Consider the following 23546-nt stretch of genomic DNA (forward strand, 5'->3'; position numbering starts at 1 on the left):
ACAGGCACAGTGGCTGTTAAACCCAGGCATGGCAGACCAAGAAAAAAACAGGAGCGGCATAGGTGGAGGATTGTGAGAATGGTTGCACACAACCCACAGATCACCTCCAAAGACCTGCAAGAACATCTGGCTGCAGATTGTGTATCTGTACATCGTTCAACAATTCAGCGCATTTTGCACCAAAACATCTGTATGGCCGGGTGATGAGAAGGAAGCCCTTTCTGCGCCCATGCCACAGATACAGTTGCATGGAGTATGCAAAAGCTCATTTAGACAAGCCAGCTTCATATTGGAAGAAAATGCTTTGGACTGATGAGACAAATTAAGTGAAACGAGTTCCCAGGTCCCAAATCAGTGAGGGGCCCCTCAAAAAGCCTGAAATAAAATAGTTTGAACTATTTTTATTTGATAAAGTATAACAAAATAAAACATATTAAAATTATTAGAATAAATAATTTGAGTGACTAAAGTTCTTATTGAATTATTATTATCAATTTGAAATAGTGGAGGCTCGCTGTGTCCACTCTCACCCATTCCAGTCCAGAATGTACAAAATGGTCCAGCCAAGTGTTTCTATACAGCTGACTCATTTATTAAAGAAGAGTAATACATAAAGTCAAATGAAACCCATTTAACAAGAGTTCAGTTATTATAGGCTACACTATGTTAAGGGAGGAGGGTTAACATGTGGAGCAATTTACTTATTACTTTATAACTTGGTATGAACAGTTCTTAGTGACAACCCTAAAACACAATACAGATTCATGTGAACAGTTGTAGACTCAATTATTTGCAACACAAAATCAAAACATGTTTAACATGGATCAAAGAAGAAATGGGGCCCATAGAAACTAATTATGTATGGGGCCCACAGTGTGTTGATACCATGGTATATAAACCCCCTGAATGTGACGTGTTTCTCATTTAGTGACCAGCAAATGGAAAATTGTAATCAACACAACTCCAATGGTCTGATACTGTTTCTCTCTGTCTGTCACTTCTCAACTTTTGTCTTGTCACAACTGTGCAAGGAAAGACAATGTTGTCTGTCTGTTAGCAATGTTTTGAAATTGCCCAGCCCTTAGTGGACACACTGTTTTGAATGCAGGGGCCAATCCGAATAGTCCAATCTCCTAACCTATAAGCCTCCTTTCCTATACCTTAACCCCTAAACGTCATTGGGGTTAAGGAGATATGAAAGGTGCTTCCTATCGAACATAGGAAAAGACAGCACCGTTTCAAATGAATTCAACTCCACTTTTCCTAACCGACGTCATTGCGCGACGGTGAGTATTGCTGACGTGAGTCACTAGCGTGAAACTACACTATAGGCTATTCTCCGAAAATGGACTACAACAAGCGCTCGTTTGATCCATGCGTTCTTTTCATATTGATTTTAATCAGGTTGTCGCCAACAGAGTGAGAATCACTCCCATATATCCCAATTCACATGTGGAATAAAAAGAGGCTACACTTGTGTTGATGTTGAAATGAACTGCCCCCAGTAACTTCATTAAATGTGAAGTTGGTATTTTATTTTCTTATGGAGTAAATTATGTGCTACGAAAATAACTATTCTGATGTTGGTCTTTTATGAGTTCTTTATTATCTTTATGGGGATGGGGTATTTTGTTTTAGCCGAGTTAAATCTTCCTCTCTTCTCCTCTCTTCTGTTTTACCTCTCGTTCGTATTCGTGTAGAGTCGGTAAACTCCGGCGGTGGCCTGTTGCTTTAAATCTTGTTGCCGTAAAGGATTATGGGTTACCACTATCTCCTTTCCTTTCGCATAGGTTGGTAACCTATGCTAAAGGAGGGTTAAAGAATGAATCTAGGCTCCTTTCCTATGCCTTTCCTAAGCATTTTGAGAATTCGAATCACCTATCCGCCGAGTACTTCCGGTTCATCTCGATAGGAAAGGAAATTTCCTATGCAAAAAAGACTATTCGAATTGGCCCCAGGTTTAAGATGAACATTTACAACACAAAGGACAAACACACCCAGAAACTCTGACACTGCAACACATGAAAGAAGGTGAAGCCATTTCATCTTAAAACAACTTTAAACAAACTAGAACTAATAGTCAAATATATCATTTCAAACTTGGGGCCAGAAATATTATTATAATGTGACTTGTTAATATTACAAAGAAATACCGCAGGACACATTCATCACCTTTCTATTCCAATTTCTCAACAGTTGTTTGTTTATAATCATCGTTATGCATCACCATGCCCTTCTGTTAAATGTCACAGAAAATGAGAAGTGTCTTTGGCTAATCAGGATCCACACAATGAAGCTGGCTTTGTGGGAATTTATTTCAACATTGTGTCCAAGTGTCGTGATCAAGTGACCTTTCATTTCCTCATCCAGAACGGGGCATTCCTATTGGTTCTTTAAGGACATTTGACGATATTGCCACCACCTTTTTCACTTCTCCATGTGAGAAACCTCTTCAGTGTTGCTAAAAAGAGACCGATATCGCAATATCCACGGTGAACAAACCATTGCAGGCCTCAACCCTTTTGGTTTCCTTGAGGCTTTTTCTGTTGTGTCCGAGGGCGGTTTCGTGCACCCAAAGGCACATTTCACAAATGTCTGAGGTGGTGCAACACACAAATTGTGTCACAAGGCACAAGGAATCAGGTTATTGTGTTGCGTTTAATGTGCTCTATTACATTAAATTGGTATCCGTCAGGACCAAGCACACCTAGAAAGTCTCTTTCAAGTGGAACAAATGAGGACGTCCCTCAGTGGCTTGGTTTTCAGGCTTCTGAGTTGCACCACGTGTAAGATTGTGTCACGGATTAAATATATTTTTAAGGATGGAATAATTAAATTTTTAAACTTTATGAAGAACTTTTAAATATTTATGAAATAGTCTAATTTTCCTGATACTCGTAAATAATCTGTAACAGCAAACGAGACAATCAGCGAAGAGAACGTTATTTTTCATTGTTATATAGTTATTATTATTAATGCCTTTGCTCAGGTACGATTCCCCAAAAAACTTAGACAAAACTATTTACCGCAGGCAGACTGGAACCTCCTGTGATTCACAATGGTGATATCACAAATATTAATATCTTATAATCACAAATACATGAACTCATCACCATGCTTCCTGTTAAAAGTTGAGTCAGCAATTCAGGAGAAGGATTGTTGACAACTTGACAAAATTAGTGAATATCTCCTCACAATCGGCTATCTTTATACTGTGTGTTTGGCTGAAAAAATATATTACAGCCTAGGCTAGGGCTAGCAATGGTGGGCCCCCTCTGAGGTCGCCTCACGCGCCCGCGCGTGCATGCATATTTTTATTAATATCTCTGTGAATAAACGGCTGAGAAATGAAATGAAAACATCGTCTGAAACTAGAGATTCTCCTGTTTCCGGGGTATGTTCTCGCGATACTCTCCGTCCACTACAGGCTTAGAAAACAACGCGAGAAGTGAGCCTTCTTCTCCAGGACATTGTGCGTCACTCCATGCGCTATTGGTTGGACCTGCTTGTCTCGTTGCGCAATTGGTTAGATGTGCTTGTCTATCAATATTTCTGAAACAAAACCCACCAATCAGCACTAAGTAAAACACTAAGGACATACCTTATTACCGTAGTACCTGGGTTTTTTTACTGAAGGGAACAGGAATCTTTCAGTGGAAACAATGGCGACAAGAAAGTTGTAAACAGACGCTGCTGTTGCAGAGATTTGCAGAAGTTAGTAGCCATGAAGAAGATGGCCATTCTGACATCGAAGGATTTGATTCAGGCGACGAATGTGGTTATGAAGATCACATCGACCCGTTTGAAGACAGGTAAGAGAATTTACAAAATCTCTTGTAATCTGAAACTTGCGTTTACTGTGCGCAATAGTCAGTTGTCGCGTAATGGTTCTTATTTCCAAGGCTTGACTTCTAGCACAACATTGCGACGTTTCAGAGAGTTTCTTAGCCTACACTTATCTAATAATAAACAAAGAAATAAAAAACGATAATGTGGCATGTCAAATATAGTTTTTTATTCAGTGTAGAAGTCTTTCCCTTGTGTCATAGTAAAATAATCTAGTTTGGAAACAGTTTTGCATCAACTATTGTTTGCACACAATTTGTGAAATTTGAGAGAGTGTACACATTTCTATTAGTATTATAATGTAACAAGGGTCACTTGTTGTTGCTTTGTACAATGAAGATAAAAATAAAGGACAGTTGGAAATCAGTTGTCTCTCCTCCCCTTACATACACATCTAAAGGCCAGGACACACCAGCCCGATAATCGCCGTCGTCAAAAAAAATGGAGTCGGCCGTTTCAGGAAGCTCCAGCTTCCCGTCGCTGCTAAAGAACACACCGAGACGACTGTTTATTTTCCGTACGCTCGCGGGACGTAATGTCTCCACAACAGCAGGCGGCGCTAATCTGTATTGTGGCCCGAAAAAATACGAAAGCCGGAAATGATTGGACATCTCTCTAGAGCATAAACATAGATAGAAATACGTATTTATATTTATGGACCATAAGAGCACAATTTTTAGCAGAGAGTGTCGAGCATGGTGTCGAGCAGTCAACAAGGGTTGATGCATGTGAGTACTCTCAAAACGAAACGAACAAACACATTAAAACGATGGCTAGCTGTTGTTAGCTGTTTGTGCTACCCGCCTCACTTCCGGGCTTCACTGATTCGCTAGCCCTCCACCAATCAAATTGCTCCAAATGAAAGACGGTCGGCCGCCGATTGAACATGTTCAATCGGCGGCCGACAGGCTCAAAACAAGCCCGACGACCTCTACGTCGGCCGACGTCACGGCACACACCAAACAGATTCGTCTTTTTTTTTGACGACGGCGATTATCGGGCTGGTGTGTCCTGGCCTTAAGATGCAAAGAACTGTGTGTCCCTACCCCCACACATTAGAAGGTGCTAACTGTGTTGGGGAGGGAAGAAGGTAAACAGCAGTTGGGGTTCAGTTATAAAGAAGAAAACTCAGTCTTTCTTGTCCTTTTTTTACAGACAGGACTAAGAGCTGCCTGAACCCAGCCCAGCACCTTCCACTCCTGCAGCATCAGCACCACCTGTGTCAACACCTTTTTCCCTGCCCAGCACAAGGTCCATGTCCAAAAGGAGCACAGGTATAAGGCCTCCAGCTACCCCATCACCCGCATCAAATAGGTCCCGTGCCCAAATTCCCCAGGTACCAACCCGAGCGCCACCCACACCTCGAATACCACCAGCCCCCACACACCCAGCTGCAATGTTGCCCTCTGCCTGCAAGTGGACAGGAACTGTTTTGCAAAGTGGCATGGCATTGACATTTAGCTTGTAAATAGTGTATACTACATAGTGTGTAAATAGTTTGTAATTATTGTTTTTCCTGTGTGTTGTTATATACAGTATCTCACAAAAGTGAGTACACCCCTCACATTTCTTCAAATATTTCATTATATCTTTTCATGGGACAACACTGAATAAATGACACTTTGATACAATGTAAAGTAGCGTGTGTACAGCTTATATAACAGTGTAAATTTACTGTCCCCTCAAAATAACTCGACACACAGCCATTAATGTCTAAACTGCCGGTTACAAAAGTGAGTACACCCCTGAGTTAAAATGTCCAAATTGGGCCCAAAGTGTCAATATTTTGTGTGGCCACCATTATTTTCCAGCACTACCTTAACCCTCATGGGCATGGTGTTCACCAGAGCTTCACAGGTTGCCACTGGAATCCTCTTCCCCTCATTCATGACAACATCACGGAGCTGGTGGATACTGGAGACCTTGCGCTCCTCCATCTCCTGTTTTAAGAAGCCCCAAAGATGCTCAATAGGGTTTAGGTCTGGGGACATGCTTGGCCAGTCCATAACCTTTACCCTCAGCTTCTTTAGCAAGCCAGTGGTCGTTAGGAGGTGTGTTTGGGGTCGTTATCATGTTGCAGTACTGCCCTGCGGCCCAGTTTACGAAGGGAGGGGATCATGCTCTGCTTCAGTATGGCACAGTACATGTTGGTATTCAATGAACTGTAGCTCCCCAGTGCTGGCAGCACTCATGCAGCCCCAGACCATGACACTCCAACCACCATGCTTGACTATAGGCAATACACACTTGTCTTTGTACTCCTCACCTGGTTGCTACCACACACTCTTAACACCATCTGAACCAAATAAGTTTATCTTGGTCTCATCAGACCACAGGACATGGTTGCAGTGATCCATGTCCGTAGTCTGCTTGTCTTCAGCAAACTATTTGTGGGCTTTATTTTGCATCATCTTTAGAAGAGGCTTCCTTCTCGGACGACAGCCATGCAGACCAGTATGATGCAGAGTGTGGCGTATGGTCTGAGCACTGACAGGTTGACCCCCCACCCCTTCAAGCCCTGCAGCAATGCTGGCAGCACTCATACGTCAATTTTCCAAAGCCAACCTCTTGGTATGACGCTGAAAACGTGCACTCAACCTTCTTAAACTGGGCTGCAGGGCAGTATTGCAACATGATAACGACCCCAAACACACCTCCAAGACGACCAGTGGCTTGCTAAAGAAGCTGAGGGTAAAGGTGATGGACTGGCCAAGCATGTCCCCAGACCTAAACCCTATCGAGCATCTTTGGGGGTTCTTAAAACGGGAGATGGAGGAGCGCAAGGTCTCTAATATCGACCAGCTCCGTGATGTTGTCATGAATGAGTGCAAGAGGATTCCAGTGGGAACCTGTGAAGCTCTGGTGAACTCCATGCCCAAGAGGGTTAAGGTAGTGCTGGAAAATAATGGTGGCCACACAAAATATTGACACTTTGGGCCCAATTTGGAATTGTTTTCTTAGGGGTGTACTCACTTTTGTTGCCTTCAGTTTAGACATTAATGGTTGTGTGTCGAGTTATTTTGAGGCGACAGTAAATTTACACTGTTATATAAGCTGTACACTGACTACTTTACATTATATCAAAGTGTAATTTCTTCAGTGTTGTCCCATGGAAAGATATAATGAAATATTTGAAGAAATATGAGGGGTGTACTCACTTTTGTGAGATACTGTATAGTAAACTGTTTGTTTGAATTTTTTTTTGTGATGCTCCCTTTTTTATTAGTATACATCCCATGAGTCTTTATATGTGGTACAAAGTCTTCATTCAGTCTAAATTCCTCATGCTTTGTGAAAGTAGAGTTAGAGGCAACATTTCTACCAAAAAGCGTTTGGACCAAAATTCACATTAGTCATGTTTTGTGCACTTCTCTACTGTTTTTTGGAAAATTTCCACTGCATTTTTGAAGCTAAGGCTTGGGAGAAGCAATTTCAAGAGCCAAAACAACTCCTCAGGATGACTAAAGGTTATTATTTCACACAAATCTCCAGGTTTTTCAAAAATCGCAATGCATTTTTCAGCATTCAAGCCAATTATTTATTTACACAGTGGTCTAGGACATAAATAGACCTCATAAAACTAATGGCTAATGGGTTCTGAACATTTCCATATAAAACACTTTGGTATTATTTATCTTCTTGCACATTTAAAATAGGTATTTATAGAAGTATGTAAAATCCGAGAAAATACCCTTAGACCTCAGAGGGTTAAGGAACCTTTGTTTACGCACCAGTTTACAGACCCTAGGCTGTGTATAAACAACAGCTCTTTCCCCCCCCCCAAGCTCACACAGTACGGACAGGGAGCTGATCGTGAGAAAATATTGATTAATTTTTAAAAAGAGTGAAACAAAGAAGTGATTTTGACAACACGAATCGCTGACTAGACTACACCTTTGGGGGTCCCTGTCAGAGTCAACACCCACCTGTAGTCAGAGGAGCTGGCTGAGGAGGTGCTCAGACTGCGGGCTTTCCTGTGGCGTCGGGCCAGGCTGCGGCCAGCGGAGACCTCCCCTCCGTCACAGGTGGAGCAGCAGTACGGGGCGGCTTCCACACGCACCTCCTCTCCTCCGTCCATCTCAGACAGCCGCGCTGCAAGTCAGCTGACAGGGCCAAATCAATGAGTGAGCGAGCGTAGGTCAAATGTCAACATGTTATACAAACATTCAACAACTCAGTTACGCAAACAGAAAAGCCACTAATCCAGTCCTCTCCGGGGGCAAACTCTTTCTTCTCCAAACTCCAATTGAAAAAAAAAGGCAATTTAAATGAATCTTCACACAATATTAAACGATTTATAGATCACTGCCCGGTACATAGGTATATGTGGCCTATTTAAATAAGCGTCAATATGTTATAATATGTAACAAACTATCCACAAAATGTTTAGCAAATTCTCAACTTGTAATATCGGTTCAATAACATATGCCTCGGCTAACTTTCAGAATACCACAATGTTCAGCTCAAACCGTTTCTATGTGATATCAATTTAAAATGTGCTACTGAAACGTATTTTGCATACGGAGAAAGCGATGTTAAAGTTACGTTTGAGAAAGCACATTAGCGGAGTTTATGACGTAAACCAGCTGGATAACAAGCTATCTATAACCTTGTTACATACGTTACAGTTCCATGATTATAGTTTCACGGCTAATTAAGGCTCGCAGCTTCAGTGTCACTTGAGATAAGTAGCTTTATATGATACGTTTTAGGAGAGTCTATTTATCGATACACGTAAGCAACTACCAGCCAGCCGTGGTCCGACATTAACGATATGAACACTGACAGGGTCCATGGGTCCAGGCGGAAGAATTTACCGGGAGCTAACTACGGAGCTAGTTAGCGAGCTAAGCTAGTACTTCGGCTTAGATATCACGTCCGTCCGTTTGACAACCCTACCTTTCACCGACAGCGTTACAAAGGGACGACACGACACACAAGTCAATGCGAAGCAAACGTTCGGAGGTTCAGAACCCCGACATTATCCCATTAGATAATGTTGATACACACTCACTTACTTTACAAGAAGACAGCTGTCAACAGTCAGCCCATCGCTTCCTGTAACCGCGCGGCCAATCACAGCCTCCTCCCTACGCGCCATGTCACGTGGGAACAAGAATACATGTTTTCCTCTGGTGCCCGGAGCTTTATTTACAGTATTTATATGCCTTCGCATTGCCCAATTGTTTATTGAAAATGAGAAATGTCGGTTTTTACAGTTTGTCTAGTCACATATTATACGAGACAAAAATGGAGGTGTTGTGTGTCCCGGGCCCTTATAACTAACTTTTGAAGCCCACGATAAGAAATACACAATTTTTAACCCCACTCACATGCCGTGAGACTATTAGATCACAAACTGTTTGTTATGCTATCTCCATATATCAAATTGTAAACACTATATCAAAATAGTAACTGAACATTGAAGACACAGACTGACTTAAAGGTATATCTAAAAAATTTCTGGAACAAAAATTGATAATGTAGGCTACTGTATGCTGATTAGATATCACTTTGCCTTTAATTAAAACAGTGTAGGATGTGTAATCTATTGTTGAATACACAATCTTACAAAAGTAAAGATTTAATCTATCTTTTAAAACCAATGCATTTTATACCTTGGCTTTGTCCAGTAGAGGGCAACAACGAGAGGGTTGTTGGTCAGAGATTCTGGTCTAGTAAGGCATTTAAAACATGGTTGCCAACATGAACTTTTATGTAGATTCTCAAGTGAGTTTTTTACTGATATTAACAAGGCTACAATGTGTCCCTTGAACTCTATATGAATGCTGATGACCAAACTGCACGGCTTATTTTTCATGCTAAGAGAAAAGTGACTATGTACAATTGACTGTACAGAGAAGCCAGACTGATTCAACAGTGGATAAGAAATTGTTTATTTGACTTGAACATAATTACAAGGAAACCAAACAGTCTGCAACATTCTAGCCTCAATGGTAACCGCTCTAAGTGAATCACACTCAACACAGTAGGTCATCTCAAACTGCTTTTTATTACATCTTAAATAACAGTACATTTTAATATAGTTTCTATCTTGCATCCAGCTTTCGGTTGTACACTGACTGACTTTTAAAATTAAATACAAAAGGTGAAAAGGGAACAGTGGGGGTGCAGAGCTCTACAGTTATTTGATGGAGAAAGAGAGAGAGAGAGAAAAGGAAAGGGAATTTAATAAATGTTTCATATTTTTTTTATTTCATTTTTTTTTGCCAACTCCAGGCCTAATGCACAATTACAGCACATTTTTTGTACAGAATGTCGCAGAGAAAAAACAGAATGGAAAAAATGTCACTACTGCTAAAGAAAGAGCGTTTCTGTATACAAGGAGAGGGGAACAACAGAAAATTCTGCCATTCCGATGCTGCAAGATTTTTTTTTCTTTTTTTTAGTAAAGGACAGAAAAAAACCTGTTATAAAATGTTTTTCTTTGTAAGTGGAATTTTTGTTTGCTACAGAAGGAATGAAAATTTGTTTGTTCCATTGGAGATTGTGTATGTTTAGGTGAATGAATGTATGTATGCATGTGTGTACAATTTGAACATTAACGTTACTTCTTAATTTGTGGAATCCCTCCCAAGTATGGACCAAGTAACCGTTTATGTTGCAGGGTTTGCTTCTCAAGTGCATAGCTTTGACATTTTAGTTGAATCATGTATGCACGGAGTAGCCAAAAAAAAAGAAAAAAAGAAAAGAAAGAAAAATATAAATACCATTGTATTGATATATTCAACAGGTTATTTTCTTAAAGAAAAACATCAAAGGACTTAATTCCATATGCACCTTTTTAAGCAATTCTACAGCATGCAATTCTAAGAGATAACCCACCCATGGCAGACAACCAAAATCTTTTTTTTTTTTCGTTTTTAACTTAAAAAGTTTCAATATCATTATTTTCAAACATTGATTTATACAACATGTCATTCACAGAGTAGTAACTGCATTTCCAAGCACGGAATGGGCACCTCTGTTAAAAGGGAAAACGTCCGGATTGCAACCGGGCTAAAGTGGAGGTACTTCCTACCTGACCAAATCACATCACCGGTCCAACCACGGGCAACAGAAACCAGGGAAAACAAAACTAAATTAAAGGAGAAAAAAAACTGAATAAAAAAAAGGGGGGAGGGGGGGGCGGGGTGGATTATGATCCGATGGGTTAATTTTCATTTAATTATTCTACACTGTCGCCAGACAAAAAGGTGTAAGAATGGTTAAAATGGTTGTTTTTTTGTTGTTTTTCGTTTTAAAAACGAGCATTCATTATCATAAACAGCATGTGCTTGGTTAGTTAACTTTTTTCTTTAGACATTATTCTATATATGCAAAGTTTAATTTTTGTGCAAACAAAGATTTGTGGACTACACTGAAAAAAAAGAAGAAAAATTTAAAGTATCATGGGACTAAATATACAGAAGGGCCAGAAGTGGCTTGAGGACTCCCTGTTGAAGCTCAATTCTCTCACTTTGTTCTCCAGTGGGATAAAGCTGGATTTAAAATGACATGGTCTGGAGGTTCTTTTAACTTTCAACTTAAAAAGAAAAAGAAAAACATTATTTAAAATGTGTAAAGACTAGGAAATAAAACAAAGCTTTGATTCTCATTTTGAATACGAACAGACAGTTCACCGATCTACTTCTCTTTAACACAAAAATAATGAAAACAACAAAGAAACCAAAAAGAAACATGGCCAAAAAGCTATTAAGAGTTAGATCACTGTCATGTTATAACCTTCACTCAGACATGTGTATGATGAGGACGCAGTACACGCTTGCTTGGTGGTGACGGCAGCAGCGGTGGTGATGGGGTGTTTGGATTTCTCAGTTATACCAGACATGGGAGGAATGCACAATTTCCCCCTCCGTTCCATATTGTAACTACTAAATTCATCAAGCTTTTTTTTTTCTTTCTTTTTTTTGGAGCTGAATGAGTGACAGACAATTGTGCTCTTTTAAATGAGAAGGAGAGAGATAAGAGAGAGAGAGAATTTTTGCCCTTGATAGTTTTTTTGGAGGGGGGGGGGGTTTGGAGTCAGTATCATGGTGTTTTTGAAAAGATTGGATATGCAATAAAATTGAACATTGTGATGTTGGAATGGTCTTCCACTCAACTTTGGAGTCCAGATGCCATCTGGAAACATACAAAAGAAAAGAAAACATTATTTGTTATGTCTAATCAGCACAATCACTCATTCAGTCAGTCAGACAGACAATTATCTCATCAAAGTCTCATTTGTGTATATCCCAACATGGCCGCTTACACATTTATGTCACTTGTACACTTGTTGTTAAACATTTAAAGAAAGTCCTTACTCTCTTACGTCATGTCACATTGAGGTTTGACAAAACATTACTTAATGTTGGAAAACAGGGAAAGACACCATCAGGCAGACAAATGCTTTAAAAAACCCAGGGGAACTTAACAGAGTGGCTGCCAGGTAAACTAACTACATTTGTTTTATGTGATGTGCTAATATATTTGATTTTTAGTTTCAGTGAATGTCTGTTGCACCGTCAATCCCAACCCCCAGAGGGCAGTAAATACAAACTCTAGACCAGTTCCATGCAGCTGAGGCTGTTACTTAACCATTACTGTGACAGCTGCCCACTGATGCACAACAGTGCTTTTCCTCCTCCCAGTACATCATCATTTACCTTCAGACTCTAGTTCCAGATCTTGAGGAAGCTGTCCCAGGACCCTGTTGCCACTGCCATGCCGTCATCAGTCACACCCAAGCAGCTCACCCTGTTATCATGACCTGCCAGGACACCTAATGAGACACAGAGGATCAGACACATTGGATTATTAGGCTCAAATGACTAGATATCAGAAAGAAATGAGAAAACAAAATGAAAAACATGTTTAAACCTGGTCTAATCCTTAAAAGATGAAACATGGAGGGAAAGGTGCATATGGGCTTCTGATATCTACCATCCTGATGCTTAGTTCAAACCACAACACACTAGATGCTACTAGCTGAGCTTTTTGAGATAAGGCTAATACCGTCCAATTATGCTGTTAATCAATATTCCACCCACCAATGGATCACATAGGAAGGGGTGTGTGTGTGTGTGTGTGTGTGTGTGTGTGTGTGTGTTTGAAATAGCAGGCTCAGATGTGGGCCTCCTCTGATCCCTATCCCACTATGCAGTCAATAGCTGTAAAGTATGCATGCCTCCATAGGGGCTCTTCACTGCTGTAGCAGGTGATGCTTGCTGCTCTCCCATTTGTCTATTAATGCCATTTATGCTATGGAAAAAATACAAAACTATGGAACTTCTTCCATTTAACCTCTTACAGAGCTATTATCAATATTAAACTTCTAGCGTCAATTCTGTGGTTGATGAGAAGGGGTTGAGCATCTGAAATGAGGACGAAGCGCTTTCTCTCTGCTGTCTCACAATGTGCCAGATGACTGCTGAGTCCCTCCAACATCGTACACCAACCAAAGTAGCTTCAATCTTCCTTAAAAGCATTGTTACACTAGCCTGGAGATCCAGACCCATTTCTAGAAGGATATAAGGTCTGGCCACAATCAATAGACCTTCCTAACTCATTTCGTATACCACTGCAGGCAATTGGATAGCACTACGACCAATCAGAGCAATGAACAAGGTGACGTATTAAGCCCTGTTAGTTTAGCGAACAGTGGGGTTAACTGGTAAATTAAACACTACATCACACTAGTAAAATGTAGGGTTAAACAGTGAGACCATAAAGCACTCGGCAGGTCTGGATTTCCAGGCTATTGTTGCACTTAACCCGCCTTACCTTGATGTGCCATGTCAGCATTGGCTTTATGTTCAGGGTGTTCCTGTATTTAGCTGCGTTAATGTTAACCTCTACCTTCACAAGCCTTGTGTTTCTATTGATGTGTCATTTGACTTGCACCAAATAATAGAATTTAGAATGATGTCCAGAAAGCTAAAATTTGTCAAATCATACCAACACATTTTCTTTCTTAAGAGTTGCCAGCAAAAAGTTGCAAACTGTTACAGGTCAAGCAAGAGGGGCCAAGTCAGATATCCATTTTTGACAAGGTCAACCGTGAACTCTGGCACTTACTGCTGTTTGGTCACACAGTTCAAAGTGCTACCACTGTAATAGAGCTTGACCTGGAAATGTTGACTTAATGACACATTTCACCAATTGGATCTCAGAATAATGACCAAAAAAAACAATGTAGGATGTGGAATAAACAACAATTGCTCTTTATATATAAAAATTGATTTTTGCCTGAGGAGCTGCTGACTAAATATGATCTATTCTGACATTTTTGCTGTGTGTATGTTGGGGCATCTGGCCTGTGTGGTGGTTTACCTGCACGGTCGGCCTTCAAAGTGTCCCAGACGTTGCAGTTGAAATCGTCGTAGCCTGCCAGCAGTAGGCGGCCGCTCTTGGAGAATGCCACGGAGGTGATGCCGCAGATGATGTTGTCGTGTGAGTAAACCATCAGCTCCTGGTCGGCGCGCAGGTCAAACAGCCGACAGGTGGCGTCGTCTGAGCCCGTGGCAAAGGCATTGCCGTTGGGGAAGAACTGTAATGAGAGTTCAACAAAGATTGGTCAGTGGTCATACTTGTGTGCAAAACATACTGTACTTTTAAAGAGTAATTTCATCAAATTATACAAGTGCCTTTATTAGTCATTTGAGATGAATTTGCCATTGTCCTGAATCAGTGTAACACTAACCAGCCACACCTTGTATGTGCTTTTAGTCATTTTAAGCATAAATAGGTCACACCAGATGATTTCATTAGTTGCTAGTCATCTGAGAGAGCAAGGTGTAACTTGATTTTATATTACCTGTGTTTATTTCACCTGTGTGAAAAACATTACTAACATGGCTTTTGAAGGGCACATTTACACGCAGGTCCATATTATGGTCAGCCACCACAGACCTGAATGATAGGCATCTTGCAATTGGCTTATAAAGCTTCACCTGAACATGCCCTTAAGGACCTGAGCATTGCTCAAACAGACCTGACGTGAACATGCCTTCAACAACTTGAAACCCTCGTGTGGTTAACATAAAATCTTCAAGTGTGTGCGCGTGGCCTTACGCAGATAGCGTTGATGTCTGACTCGTGGCCAGTGAAGGTCTGTCGGCACATTCCTTCTCTGATGTCCCAGAGCTTGGCTGAGGCATCGCAGGCTCCAGACACAAACAGCCTGGTGTCGGGTGCCAGAGAGAGACTCATGACATCACCGGTGTGACCAGCAAAAGTAGTTGTCTGCTGGCCAGTCTCAATGTCCCACAGAGCACTGCAGGGAAGCACACAGAATGTATAAGCAACATTACACATCATCTATATCACACCCCTGCTATTAAAACTATATTTGGAGTTAACAATACTCAATTTTCTTTATCAAAATCATGTTAGGCAGGTGTTGAGCTAACTATGTTGATTTTTCAGGTTGTAGTTTGTTTGGATTTTGTATTGGATTCCATTGGGTGCAGTTCCACTACTCACCAGGTGGTGTCTCCAGAGCTAGTGACAATCTGGTTGTCATCCAGGAAGCGACAGCAGGACAGGTAACCTGACAGAAATCAAAACACACCAGTTGACTAACACATTTATTTTGGACTGTCTTTTCTATAGCATTGACAGGCAGATGCTTCGTTTTATTACTGTCAGTGCAGAGGAAAATCTGATCCAAATTGTCATTGCCACACTCAAGAGAATGACACTGGATGTGGAAAATGGAATGGTTGAATGTCAACAGAAACAGAAAAAAAGCTGTAGGGTTATCTCCTAGTTCCTGGCTTTGCTTGACTCATTCACCCTTTGCTAGCTTGGCGGGGGTTTACGTACCCCTCCCTTTAGCCAGGGAACCAGCGCTAAAATGCTGACACACTTCCTGCATCATGTGACAGTGATCAGATGAATGCTCCTCGCCTCATAAGCTCAACACTTTAGTTGGAGCTGGGAGAGTCCTGCTTTCATGGAGAAAGACACCATGTGACTAGCATCTCTTGGATAATAATATTATTAGAGTTACACTGGAATGCAGGGGTTGACCAAACGCTAAAACCTACTAAATATCAAAAAAAAAATAAAAGAATGGCCATGCAAGAATGGTTTAAAAAACCCTCATCAGTCCAAGTGCCCCATCCTCACACTACCTATAATACTATGAAGCGTCGTCAACTACTGGGTGAACATGATCAGTGTTCTCCATTGATATTTCACATTGTCCAGCTACTTCACACTGCCACACGCAAGCTAATCTAATGAGTGCAGGTTTTAGAATGAACATTTATTTATTAAAATGCAAAATGTTTCTTAACTTCTGTGTATAATTACCACTAAGCATAATATGACTAGTTAATATCAGCGGGGACGTTTGAATGATTGAACAATCTGTCTGTTTGGTGTTATTGATTGAGGGCCCTCCTCTCTAGCCTGTAATGTCTGAATCCTGACACTGTGTATTAAGTCACTCCTCAAGTTACATTATATTGCTGATACATACATGTGGGCCGCAAAAGTTTTTACCAGTGTCATTATACAGTCCATGGGTTTAAGAGACATGCAGCTTTAACGGTACTAGGGAGTTTTTTTTGTAAATTGTCATTGACTGGGATAAGAGACAGGGGTCAGCAGTGAGTCTATGTGAGCCTGGGTGAGTCTCAAAAGCATTCAGCATCCCTTCTAAACTGCAGATTCATTCTGGGGGAAACCCTTTAAAAGGTGGAGTCAAGTGATTCTGGAGAATGCTTTTTGTCAAAATCCCATTTTGTCAACTCAGTGAATATCTCCTCATTATCCACTACCTGTCTGTACTGTGTGTGCACTGATAATGATGAAAAACAGTGTTAATGCAAAGCCTAGGCTATGTAAACAAGCATGTTGCTAGCTATGTTCGGCCCCCTTTGCTTACACACGCTTTGTCAACATACCCATTTACAGAGACTAGGTTGTGCATAACACTGGATTTTCTTTCGTGAGGAGATATCAACTGATTTCGACAACAACAAGTGTTCTCCACCTCTATCTGTTGGCAGATGGATATCACCATCAAACAATCTTGGGATTGATGAGTGGTGGGGGGGCGGGGGGAGGCACCATGTTCCAGCCTACCTGTGTGTCCGGCCAGCTCGCGGCTGACGCGCACATTCCCCTCGCGGGTCTTCAGGTTGTAGATGGAGCAGATGTTGTCCAGGCCTCCACAGGCCACATAGTTCCCAGACGGAGCGTAGGCGCACGTCATCACCCAGGAGGAGCGCAGTGGGATAGCATGGACCTGGATGAAGAGATTTCATATTAAGATATTACACAGTGACAGATGGAAGAGAGAGGAGAGGGGCATGTTACAAAGTCTGTCCACAAGTTTAACTTAACCTTTCAAGGGCACAATACTGACTATAAATAGCATTACTTGGCAACCCCTTAAAACTTGTCAATTGTTTTCTAATGAACTTGGCTTTGTCAATGTAAACTCAAACTAGCTACTAGAATTAGGGGGAAGAAGTGAGCATTGCTGACTTAAGCTGTGATGTACAGGTAAAGACAATGGTGCATCTGACGACCATTTACTTAACAAAAGTTATTTTACCAAATCTGGTGCAAATAAACCATGTACATTTTTTCCCCCATTCTCAACTTTTTGTGCTTTGATTTGTACCAGTGCAAAGAGACATCTGATCCCCCTGCCTGGTTAACTTTAATAATATAGTTGGTTTTAAAGTAAATGTAAGCGTGTTAACTGGACACAATGTCTCGAGAAGCTTTTCTAAACTGCAAACACTGAAAATGTATATGCTAGTAAAGAAGACACAGGGAATACAGGTCATTGCAATTGGTTTAGTTCTTTGGAATATGGTGACGTTGTACCTTGTTTGTGGTGTAGCTGTCCCAAATAATGAGTTTGCCGTCCTGGGAGGCGCTGACCAAAAGCCTGATGAAAAGAAAGATAGATAGGTCAAACTACCGGACAATCTAAAGTTACCAGTCCCCTTGCGTATAAAGGGATGTTTTCTGTCAGTTTGAACAAACAGACAAATACAGCTATAACAACGACAACATGCACACTGTGTCTAGTTAACACTCATTATGGACAAAATGACACCTTGTTACACCTTTTCATTTATACCTGTGGAGGATACGCCTGTGTATACATTTGTGATATATACTGATACACCTTAATGTACATACAGTGATTGACACACAATGTGAGGCGTTGAATTATTTTAGTTTAAACATTCTAAATAATTGTTTTAATAAATACAGTATGCTGTAATACACAGTAGTACACACATGTTTGTCCGGTAAAGAATTTTTGTTTCAAGCCAACACAATAGAACATTTATTTTCCTTTTCCCAAAAATCATTTGATGTGCCTCAAAAAGCCAAGCTGCTCAATCTGCGTGGTAAGCTAATCAGTAGAAACCTTGCTTCATGGTCCACAGGTACCTGTGGCTGTGTTCTGCTATCTGGGTGAATCCAACAAGAGTAACCACAGTGACGGCCCCAATGCACACAGGAACAGGAAAGGAGTGAATACACCAAGGTCTGCTGGGACTATGCAAATCTTAACTACCGGGGAACATGCGAGCATGTGCAGCAGATAATCATCCAGGGACAGAAGGCTCTGTGCTGAAAATTTGAGTCTAAAAAAGGAAAATTTAAGCATCAGCCACCCAGACTTAAAATGAACACATTGAACTTATCCCTAATAATGTTAAGTAGGAAAACACTGCATTCAGATATGGCCCCACATTAACTTCAATTGCAATGTAAGTGAGCGTGTCATTAACAGGGTTGGGAAAAGACAAACAACTCACACCATGTTCACTGTATGGATTGCTAATGTTTCTCCAAATCACTTTTAAGATTGAAGATAAAACCTGATTTTGAGCAAACACAAATTGAGGAGTTAAGTGTTTGGTCATCATTCATCAGGCCTGTTTGAGTAACAGTGATAGACAAACACAAGGGGAGCAGTGCTTCGATTTAGTGTTGTTCAGATGAAGAGAATAGCAGCAAGAAGAGAGAAAAAAATTATGTCACGTCACACTCTCCATTTACTTTCATGTCTGCCATTCAGCTCGTAAACAGATTCCATGCTAAACCAAATCAGGTACCCAGGACTCCTTTACATACAGTGTACAGTTGATGAATTAAAGAGAACTATCTTGGAAGCCATTGCTGAGTCATCAAAGCTAAAAGGTGAGAAACAATATAATATATTGACTTTACACTTGATTAATAATATATTGACTATCATTGCATTGTACCATAAGCAGAAGCAACACAAACCAGGCATTCCTCTGTTAGATCAGGGCAGGGACTTGACTATTCAGATCCATCTGTGATTGGCTGTCACATTTATCTGTTCTGTTGCAGAAATAAGTGCTACACCCTGAATATTTCACTGGATGTATTATTGGCTAAAGAAGGGGAAGTGAAACCGAGTTAGAATCCAAAGCCCAGATTGAATTCAAGCTGTGTCTCCGTGAGGCTAAAAATAGCAGACTGGGCCAAGACTAGACTCTGGGACAAAACATCTTCATGTCACCTTGTTTGTGGGTGGCTGGATCTCAACAGGTAGTCTAATAAATACCCCAGCTCCTCTCTAGTGGTCAAATATTAACTGATTCAAACAAACAGGGAGAGTGGACAGTGAATAAACATAGGGGGCAGACTATTTCTTGGGTACAGAACTATTTCTTAGGGAGAATGATGAGGTGACATGGCACTTTGCAATGGGTGTCTCTGTGGACTGACACGCAGCAGCACCAGAGTCATTAACTTGTTGGTTTGCTCAAAGTGAGAGCCTGTGTACAACTCGAGGGACGAGTGTTTCTCCATCTGCCTTGGCTAGCTACCCTGAACACAGCTTCCAACAAAGGCTGACTCCATTTTGAGTATTTTCCTAACCCACATACCCCATCCCCAATGCACACAAACACGGCAAAACATAAGACACATAACACAGTAGACACACTCAAAGATCAAGTGACTGAGGAAGCGTGCCCATTGTGCATTTAACAAAAAATGCATTACCTATTATGCGTGTACACACATATCCCACAATGGAATGGATAGAACATTATATATACTTTAATCTGACCCATCATATTGAAAGGTGGAGTCAGCAATTCTGGAGAATGCTTGTCGATAAAATCACTTTGTCAAAATCAGCAAATATCTCCTCACTATCCACTACCTGTCCGTACTGTGTTTGTGCTGCAAAACATATCTCTTGTTCATTAACAGCATCTAGGGTCTGTAAACTGTGGGTGTGTTAACAAAGGGGTTCACAGTAGCTAGCAACATGCCCATTTACAGACCACTAGGCTGTGTTTGAACACTGGATTTTTCTTAGTGCACACACAAAGTAGAGACAGGTAGCGGATCACAAGAATATTCACTGATTTTTGATACAAAGTTATTTTGACAACAAGCGTTCTCCAGACTTGCTGACTCAACCTTTAATTAGATCAGTGTAAAGAAAAAGCACCGGTTGTTGGGTGCAAGGGAGAGCTTTTGTGAAATGTTGTGATTTGATGAGAGTGACTAGCACAAAGACAATGGATCTTGCTATAACAGTATTTCCATTTCCTGCATTTATGCTGATGGGATGAACTATACAGTTAATGATGGACTGGAGTTGAGGGAGTTTACCTTGAGTCAGTGCCCCAGTGCATGGCATAGATTTTAGCCAGATGCCCCCTCAGTGTCCGTCTGGTGCGCATCTGAATTCTGCCAACTGGGTCGATGTTAGCTGTGATCTAAACCAGATTAAGGGAGAAATCAAATATAAGGTAGAGTAGCAGAGTAAGGTGCAGTGTTTCCCCACACACAGGCTGTAGTTGGGCGGCCTGCCCATGTAGATTGAGACACACCCAGTTAGATAAAACCCAAATTCCATTATTTAAAAAAATAAATGAAATTCAAACCAAATGTATTAGTGAGTGTTATCGTGGTGCAGCCATGTGTGCGGCCCATGCTACAGGTGTGTCTGTTGTTACAGGTGTGTCTGTTGCTACAGGTGTGTCTGTTGTTAGTTGGTGTTAAAGTGTGTCATGCACCCAGTTTAAGTGTACAGTCGGATCAAAGTAAAGACAGTAACGCCACCGCAATGTCTCGCTACTTTATTCCTCTGCAAAGTTGATCAGGCAGCTAAAGCTAGTTAGCTAAGCAAACAACACATTCCATCAAAGCTTAAAAATAAATAATGGTGACTGACAAACAATGTGTGAACATATTTCCTAATCTATTTACCTGAGACAGGGTAGCATCCGCACACGCTTTCCTGGCATCCTGAAACAAAACACAAATTAACGGTCAAAAGGCTTTAATCACACCAATCATGTTTAATAGAGATCGCCAATAGACGATCCAATCGTGCGGGGGGGGGGGGGGGAGGGGGAGTGACGTCACTGCACACGGCGAGAGATTAACTTGCAAGCATGGCAGAAACGGGCCAGACCTTTAAAAAGGTACCTATGTCATTTACATTTACCACTGGCAGGGGGCTCACGATGTAAACAATAACAAAAGAGTTTGATGACGTCATAATGTTGCACAGGATCATGGGAGATTGTGTCATTATCCATTGCAAATGAAACTCTCCAGTTGCCTATCAATGTGAGTGCCCGTGATGCTCGCTATTAACACATGGACCTATTATAAAAGGGATTAACGTCATTGTAGATAGGCCTGTCGCGATAAGCAATAAATCAATTAATTGCACGATAAATTAAAATGAGCGATAATTTTTTGCCGGACGCAATAAATTACATTTGCAGCTTGTTTGTTTTCCTCGTGTCTCTCTCTATCAAAGAGACTGGATGACAAGAGTTTTCACTCCGGTGTATCGGCCCTCTCGCTTTGTGTGTGAGAAAGAGAGCGAGACAGAGGAGAGAGAGAAGGGGGAGTCCGCGAGTGATTACGGTAGTCAAATGATCAAATGGGCGGATAACGTCAGTTAGGCTACTTTCATCGCAGTGTCTTGCTGTAGTCACGTCTTTAACATGTTGGCGACTTTGCCGCTATATTTGCCGACGTTTCGCCATAGTGATAAGGCTGTTAAAGACCAGTGACACATCTAGCGACTTTTTCTTAACCGCGCTCACGTGAGCAGAGTAGCAACGGCTGGCGTATCCTCCTCACTGCTGACAGGCAGCCCTCACTCAATCGGGCAGCCCCAAGCAACCTGCAGCAGCCAGCAGACAGACAGCACCGTACCGACAAGAGCTGCCAGTTGACGTTTGTACACGCAAATAGTTTAATAGGTCCACATTAGGGGTGTGCACGTGTACACGTGTACACGAATAACCGTTTAGTAAATCATAACCGTTTAGGAAAAATCAATAAACGAAAACCGTTTAAAAAAAAAATCTTCAAATTTTAAATGTTCTTTTTTTCAAAGTTTTTAAATATGTTCTGGAGACACGCATTTATTGATTTTACATCACTAATAAACTACTTGGGGAGGATAAAAGCTAGTCTGCCCAATCTGTCTGTCCCTCGGCGTGAGTGTGTGTATAATCGCAAACACACGCACACACACACACGGGGAGGCGCCGTTCTCGGGCTCGACTCACAGCCACGGAAGAGTGATGAAAGATAAAGATTAAAGTTACCCGGTTGACGTGAACTACGCGCGTAAGTAGCCCAAACTTTATAACACCTGTTCAACCTGCATAAACGTGGACATGTAGAAAGCGATAGGCTATATTAATCAGGAAATTAATGAAGCGCGAGAATGACGGCGCACATGACAGGCGAACGCATACGAGTGTGCGCTCGCCTACAGGACGGCGGGCGCACGAGGACAATGACGTCACGGTTAACCGTGTACACGAAAAAAATTACGTCGTGTACACGGTTAGACATTTTTGTAAACGTTCACACCCCTAGTCCACATTCAATAGGCCACTGCATATCTATAATAAAGCTAACCTTATAGTTGTATGGCAACAAAGAACATGTGTAAAGTGAGCTTGTAAATATGTGAATAGGCCTAGTCAATTTTAGTTAATTTAACTACCTGGTCAGCATTTTTTTTATTATTTTGCCTCTTTCAGGATAGCATATTATGCAAATTAGTTGATTATGTCATCTAGCTACTACTAGTTACTTTTGGGCCAATAACTATTTTCCTTACAGAGGAGTCAGCAGAGATAGAGGATGAAAAATCTGAGGACTTTAGATCCGATGAGAAGGGGTTGTGTGATGTCTGAAGGATTTCACATGGTGATGCAAAATCAAAAACACAAAGAACTGTATGATCTGTAAAATCTGTTGTCAGTGTGGTCCAAAGCATGCTGGCAATACAATATCAGTAGGCCTAATATATTTCAAATTGGGAAAATGTGAATAGATGCGTTGAAGGTCCATTTAATATGTGCCCCTAAATGTTCTGCTTGTGCCCCTGAACATTTTGAGTTAGGGGCGCCAGTGCAACTAGTAAAACGAGTTTGTCTGGTGCCCTGGTATTGATCTTTGAAAGGTGTACTTGCATTATTATGCCAGTATCATTATATTAGTTGAAAATGGTCTCAAAACGGCAATATTATCGCTTATCGCAATAATTTTTGGGGCAATTAATCGCCCACCAAAATGTGTTATCTTGACAGCCCTAATTGTAGATTACATACAGTATTGGTTGTGTGTTAGCCGAATAAAAAGACCTGGGTAACCTGGCTAAAGCACAACCGATGGCTGAACATAAG

The 23546-nt window shown here is 41.2% G+C and overlaps 2 protein-coding genes across 3 annotated transcripts in view; both read right to left on the reverse strand.

The window, feature by feature from the left end:
* The window catches only part of nadka (NAD kinase a), a 30318-nt gene extending 21411 nt beyond the window's left edge, over positions 1-8907 (reverse strand). The window contains exons 1-2 of one of the 2 annotated variants that reach the window (XM_080031900.1): positions 8865-8907; positions 7773-7949 (exon numbers count right to left, since the gene is read on the reverse strand). In XM_080031900.1, the coding sequence (XP_079888026.1) occupies positions 7773-7924 (152 nt within the window). In that variant the 5' untranslated portion in view covers positions 7925-7949; positions 8865-8907. The other variant, XM_080031901.1, reaches the window with a different exon arrangement.
* A 933-nt stretch (positions 8908-9840) lies between these two features.
* The window catches only part of LOC307253327 (guanine nucleotide-binding protein G(I)/G(S)/G(T) subunit beta-1), a 39742-nt gene continuing 26036 nt past the window's right edge, over positions 9841-23546 (reverse strand). The window contains exons 3-11 of the mRNA XM_080031316.1: positions 21091-21129; positions 20491-20597; positions 17698-17761; positions 16945-17107; positions 15334-15400; positions 14923-15124; positions 14182-14398; positions 12516-12631; positions 9841-11991 (exon numbers count right to left, since the gene is read on the reverse strand). Of these exons, the coding sequence (XP_079887442.1) occupies positions 12525-12631; positions 14182-14398; positions 14923-15124; positions 15334-15400; positions 16945-17107; positions 17698-17761; positions 20491-20597; positions 21091-21129 (966 nt within the window). The 3' untranslated portion in view covers positions 9841-11991; positions 12516-12524. The remainder of the gene's footprint in view (positions 11992-12515; positions 12632-14181; positions 14399-14922; positions 15125-15333; positions 15401-16944; positions 17108-17697; positions 17762-20490; positions 20598-21090; positions 21130-23546) is intronic.

Source organism: Ammodytes marinus (genome assembly GCF_949987685.1).
Source record: "Ammodytes marinus genome assembly, chromosome: 7".
Classification (NCBI taxonomy): Eukaryota; Metazoa; Chordata; class Actinopteri; order Uranoscopiformes; family Ammodytidae; genus Ammodytes; species Ammodytes marinus.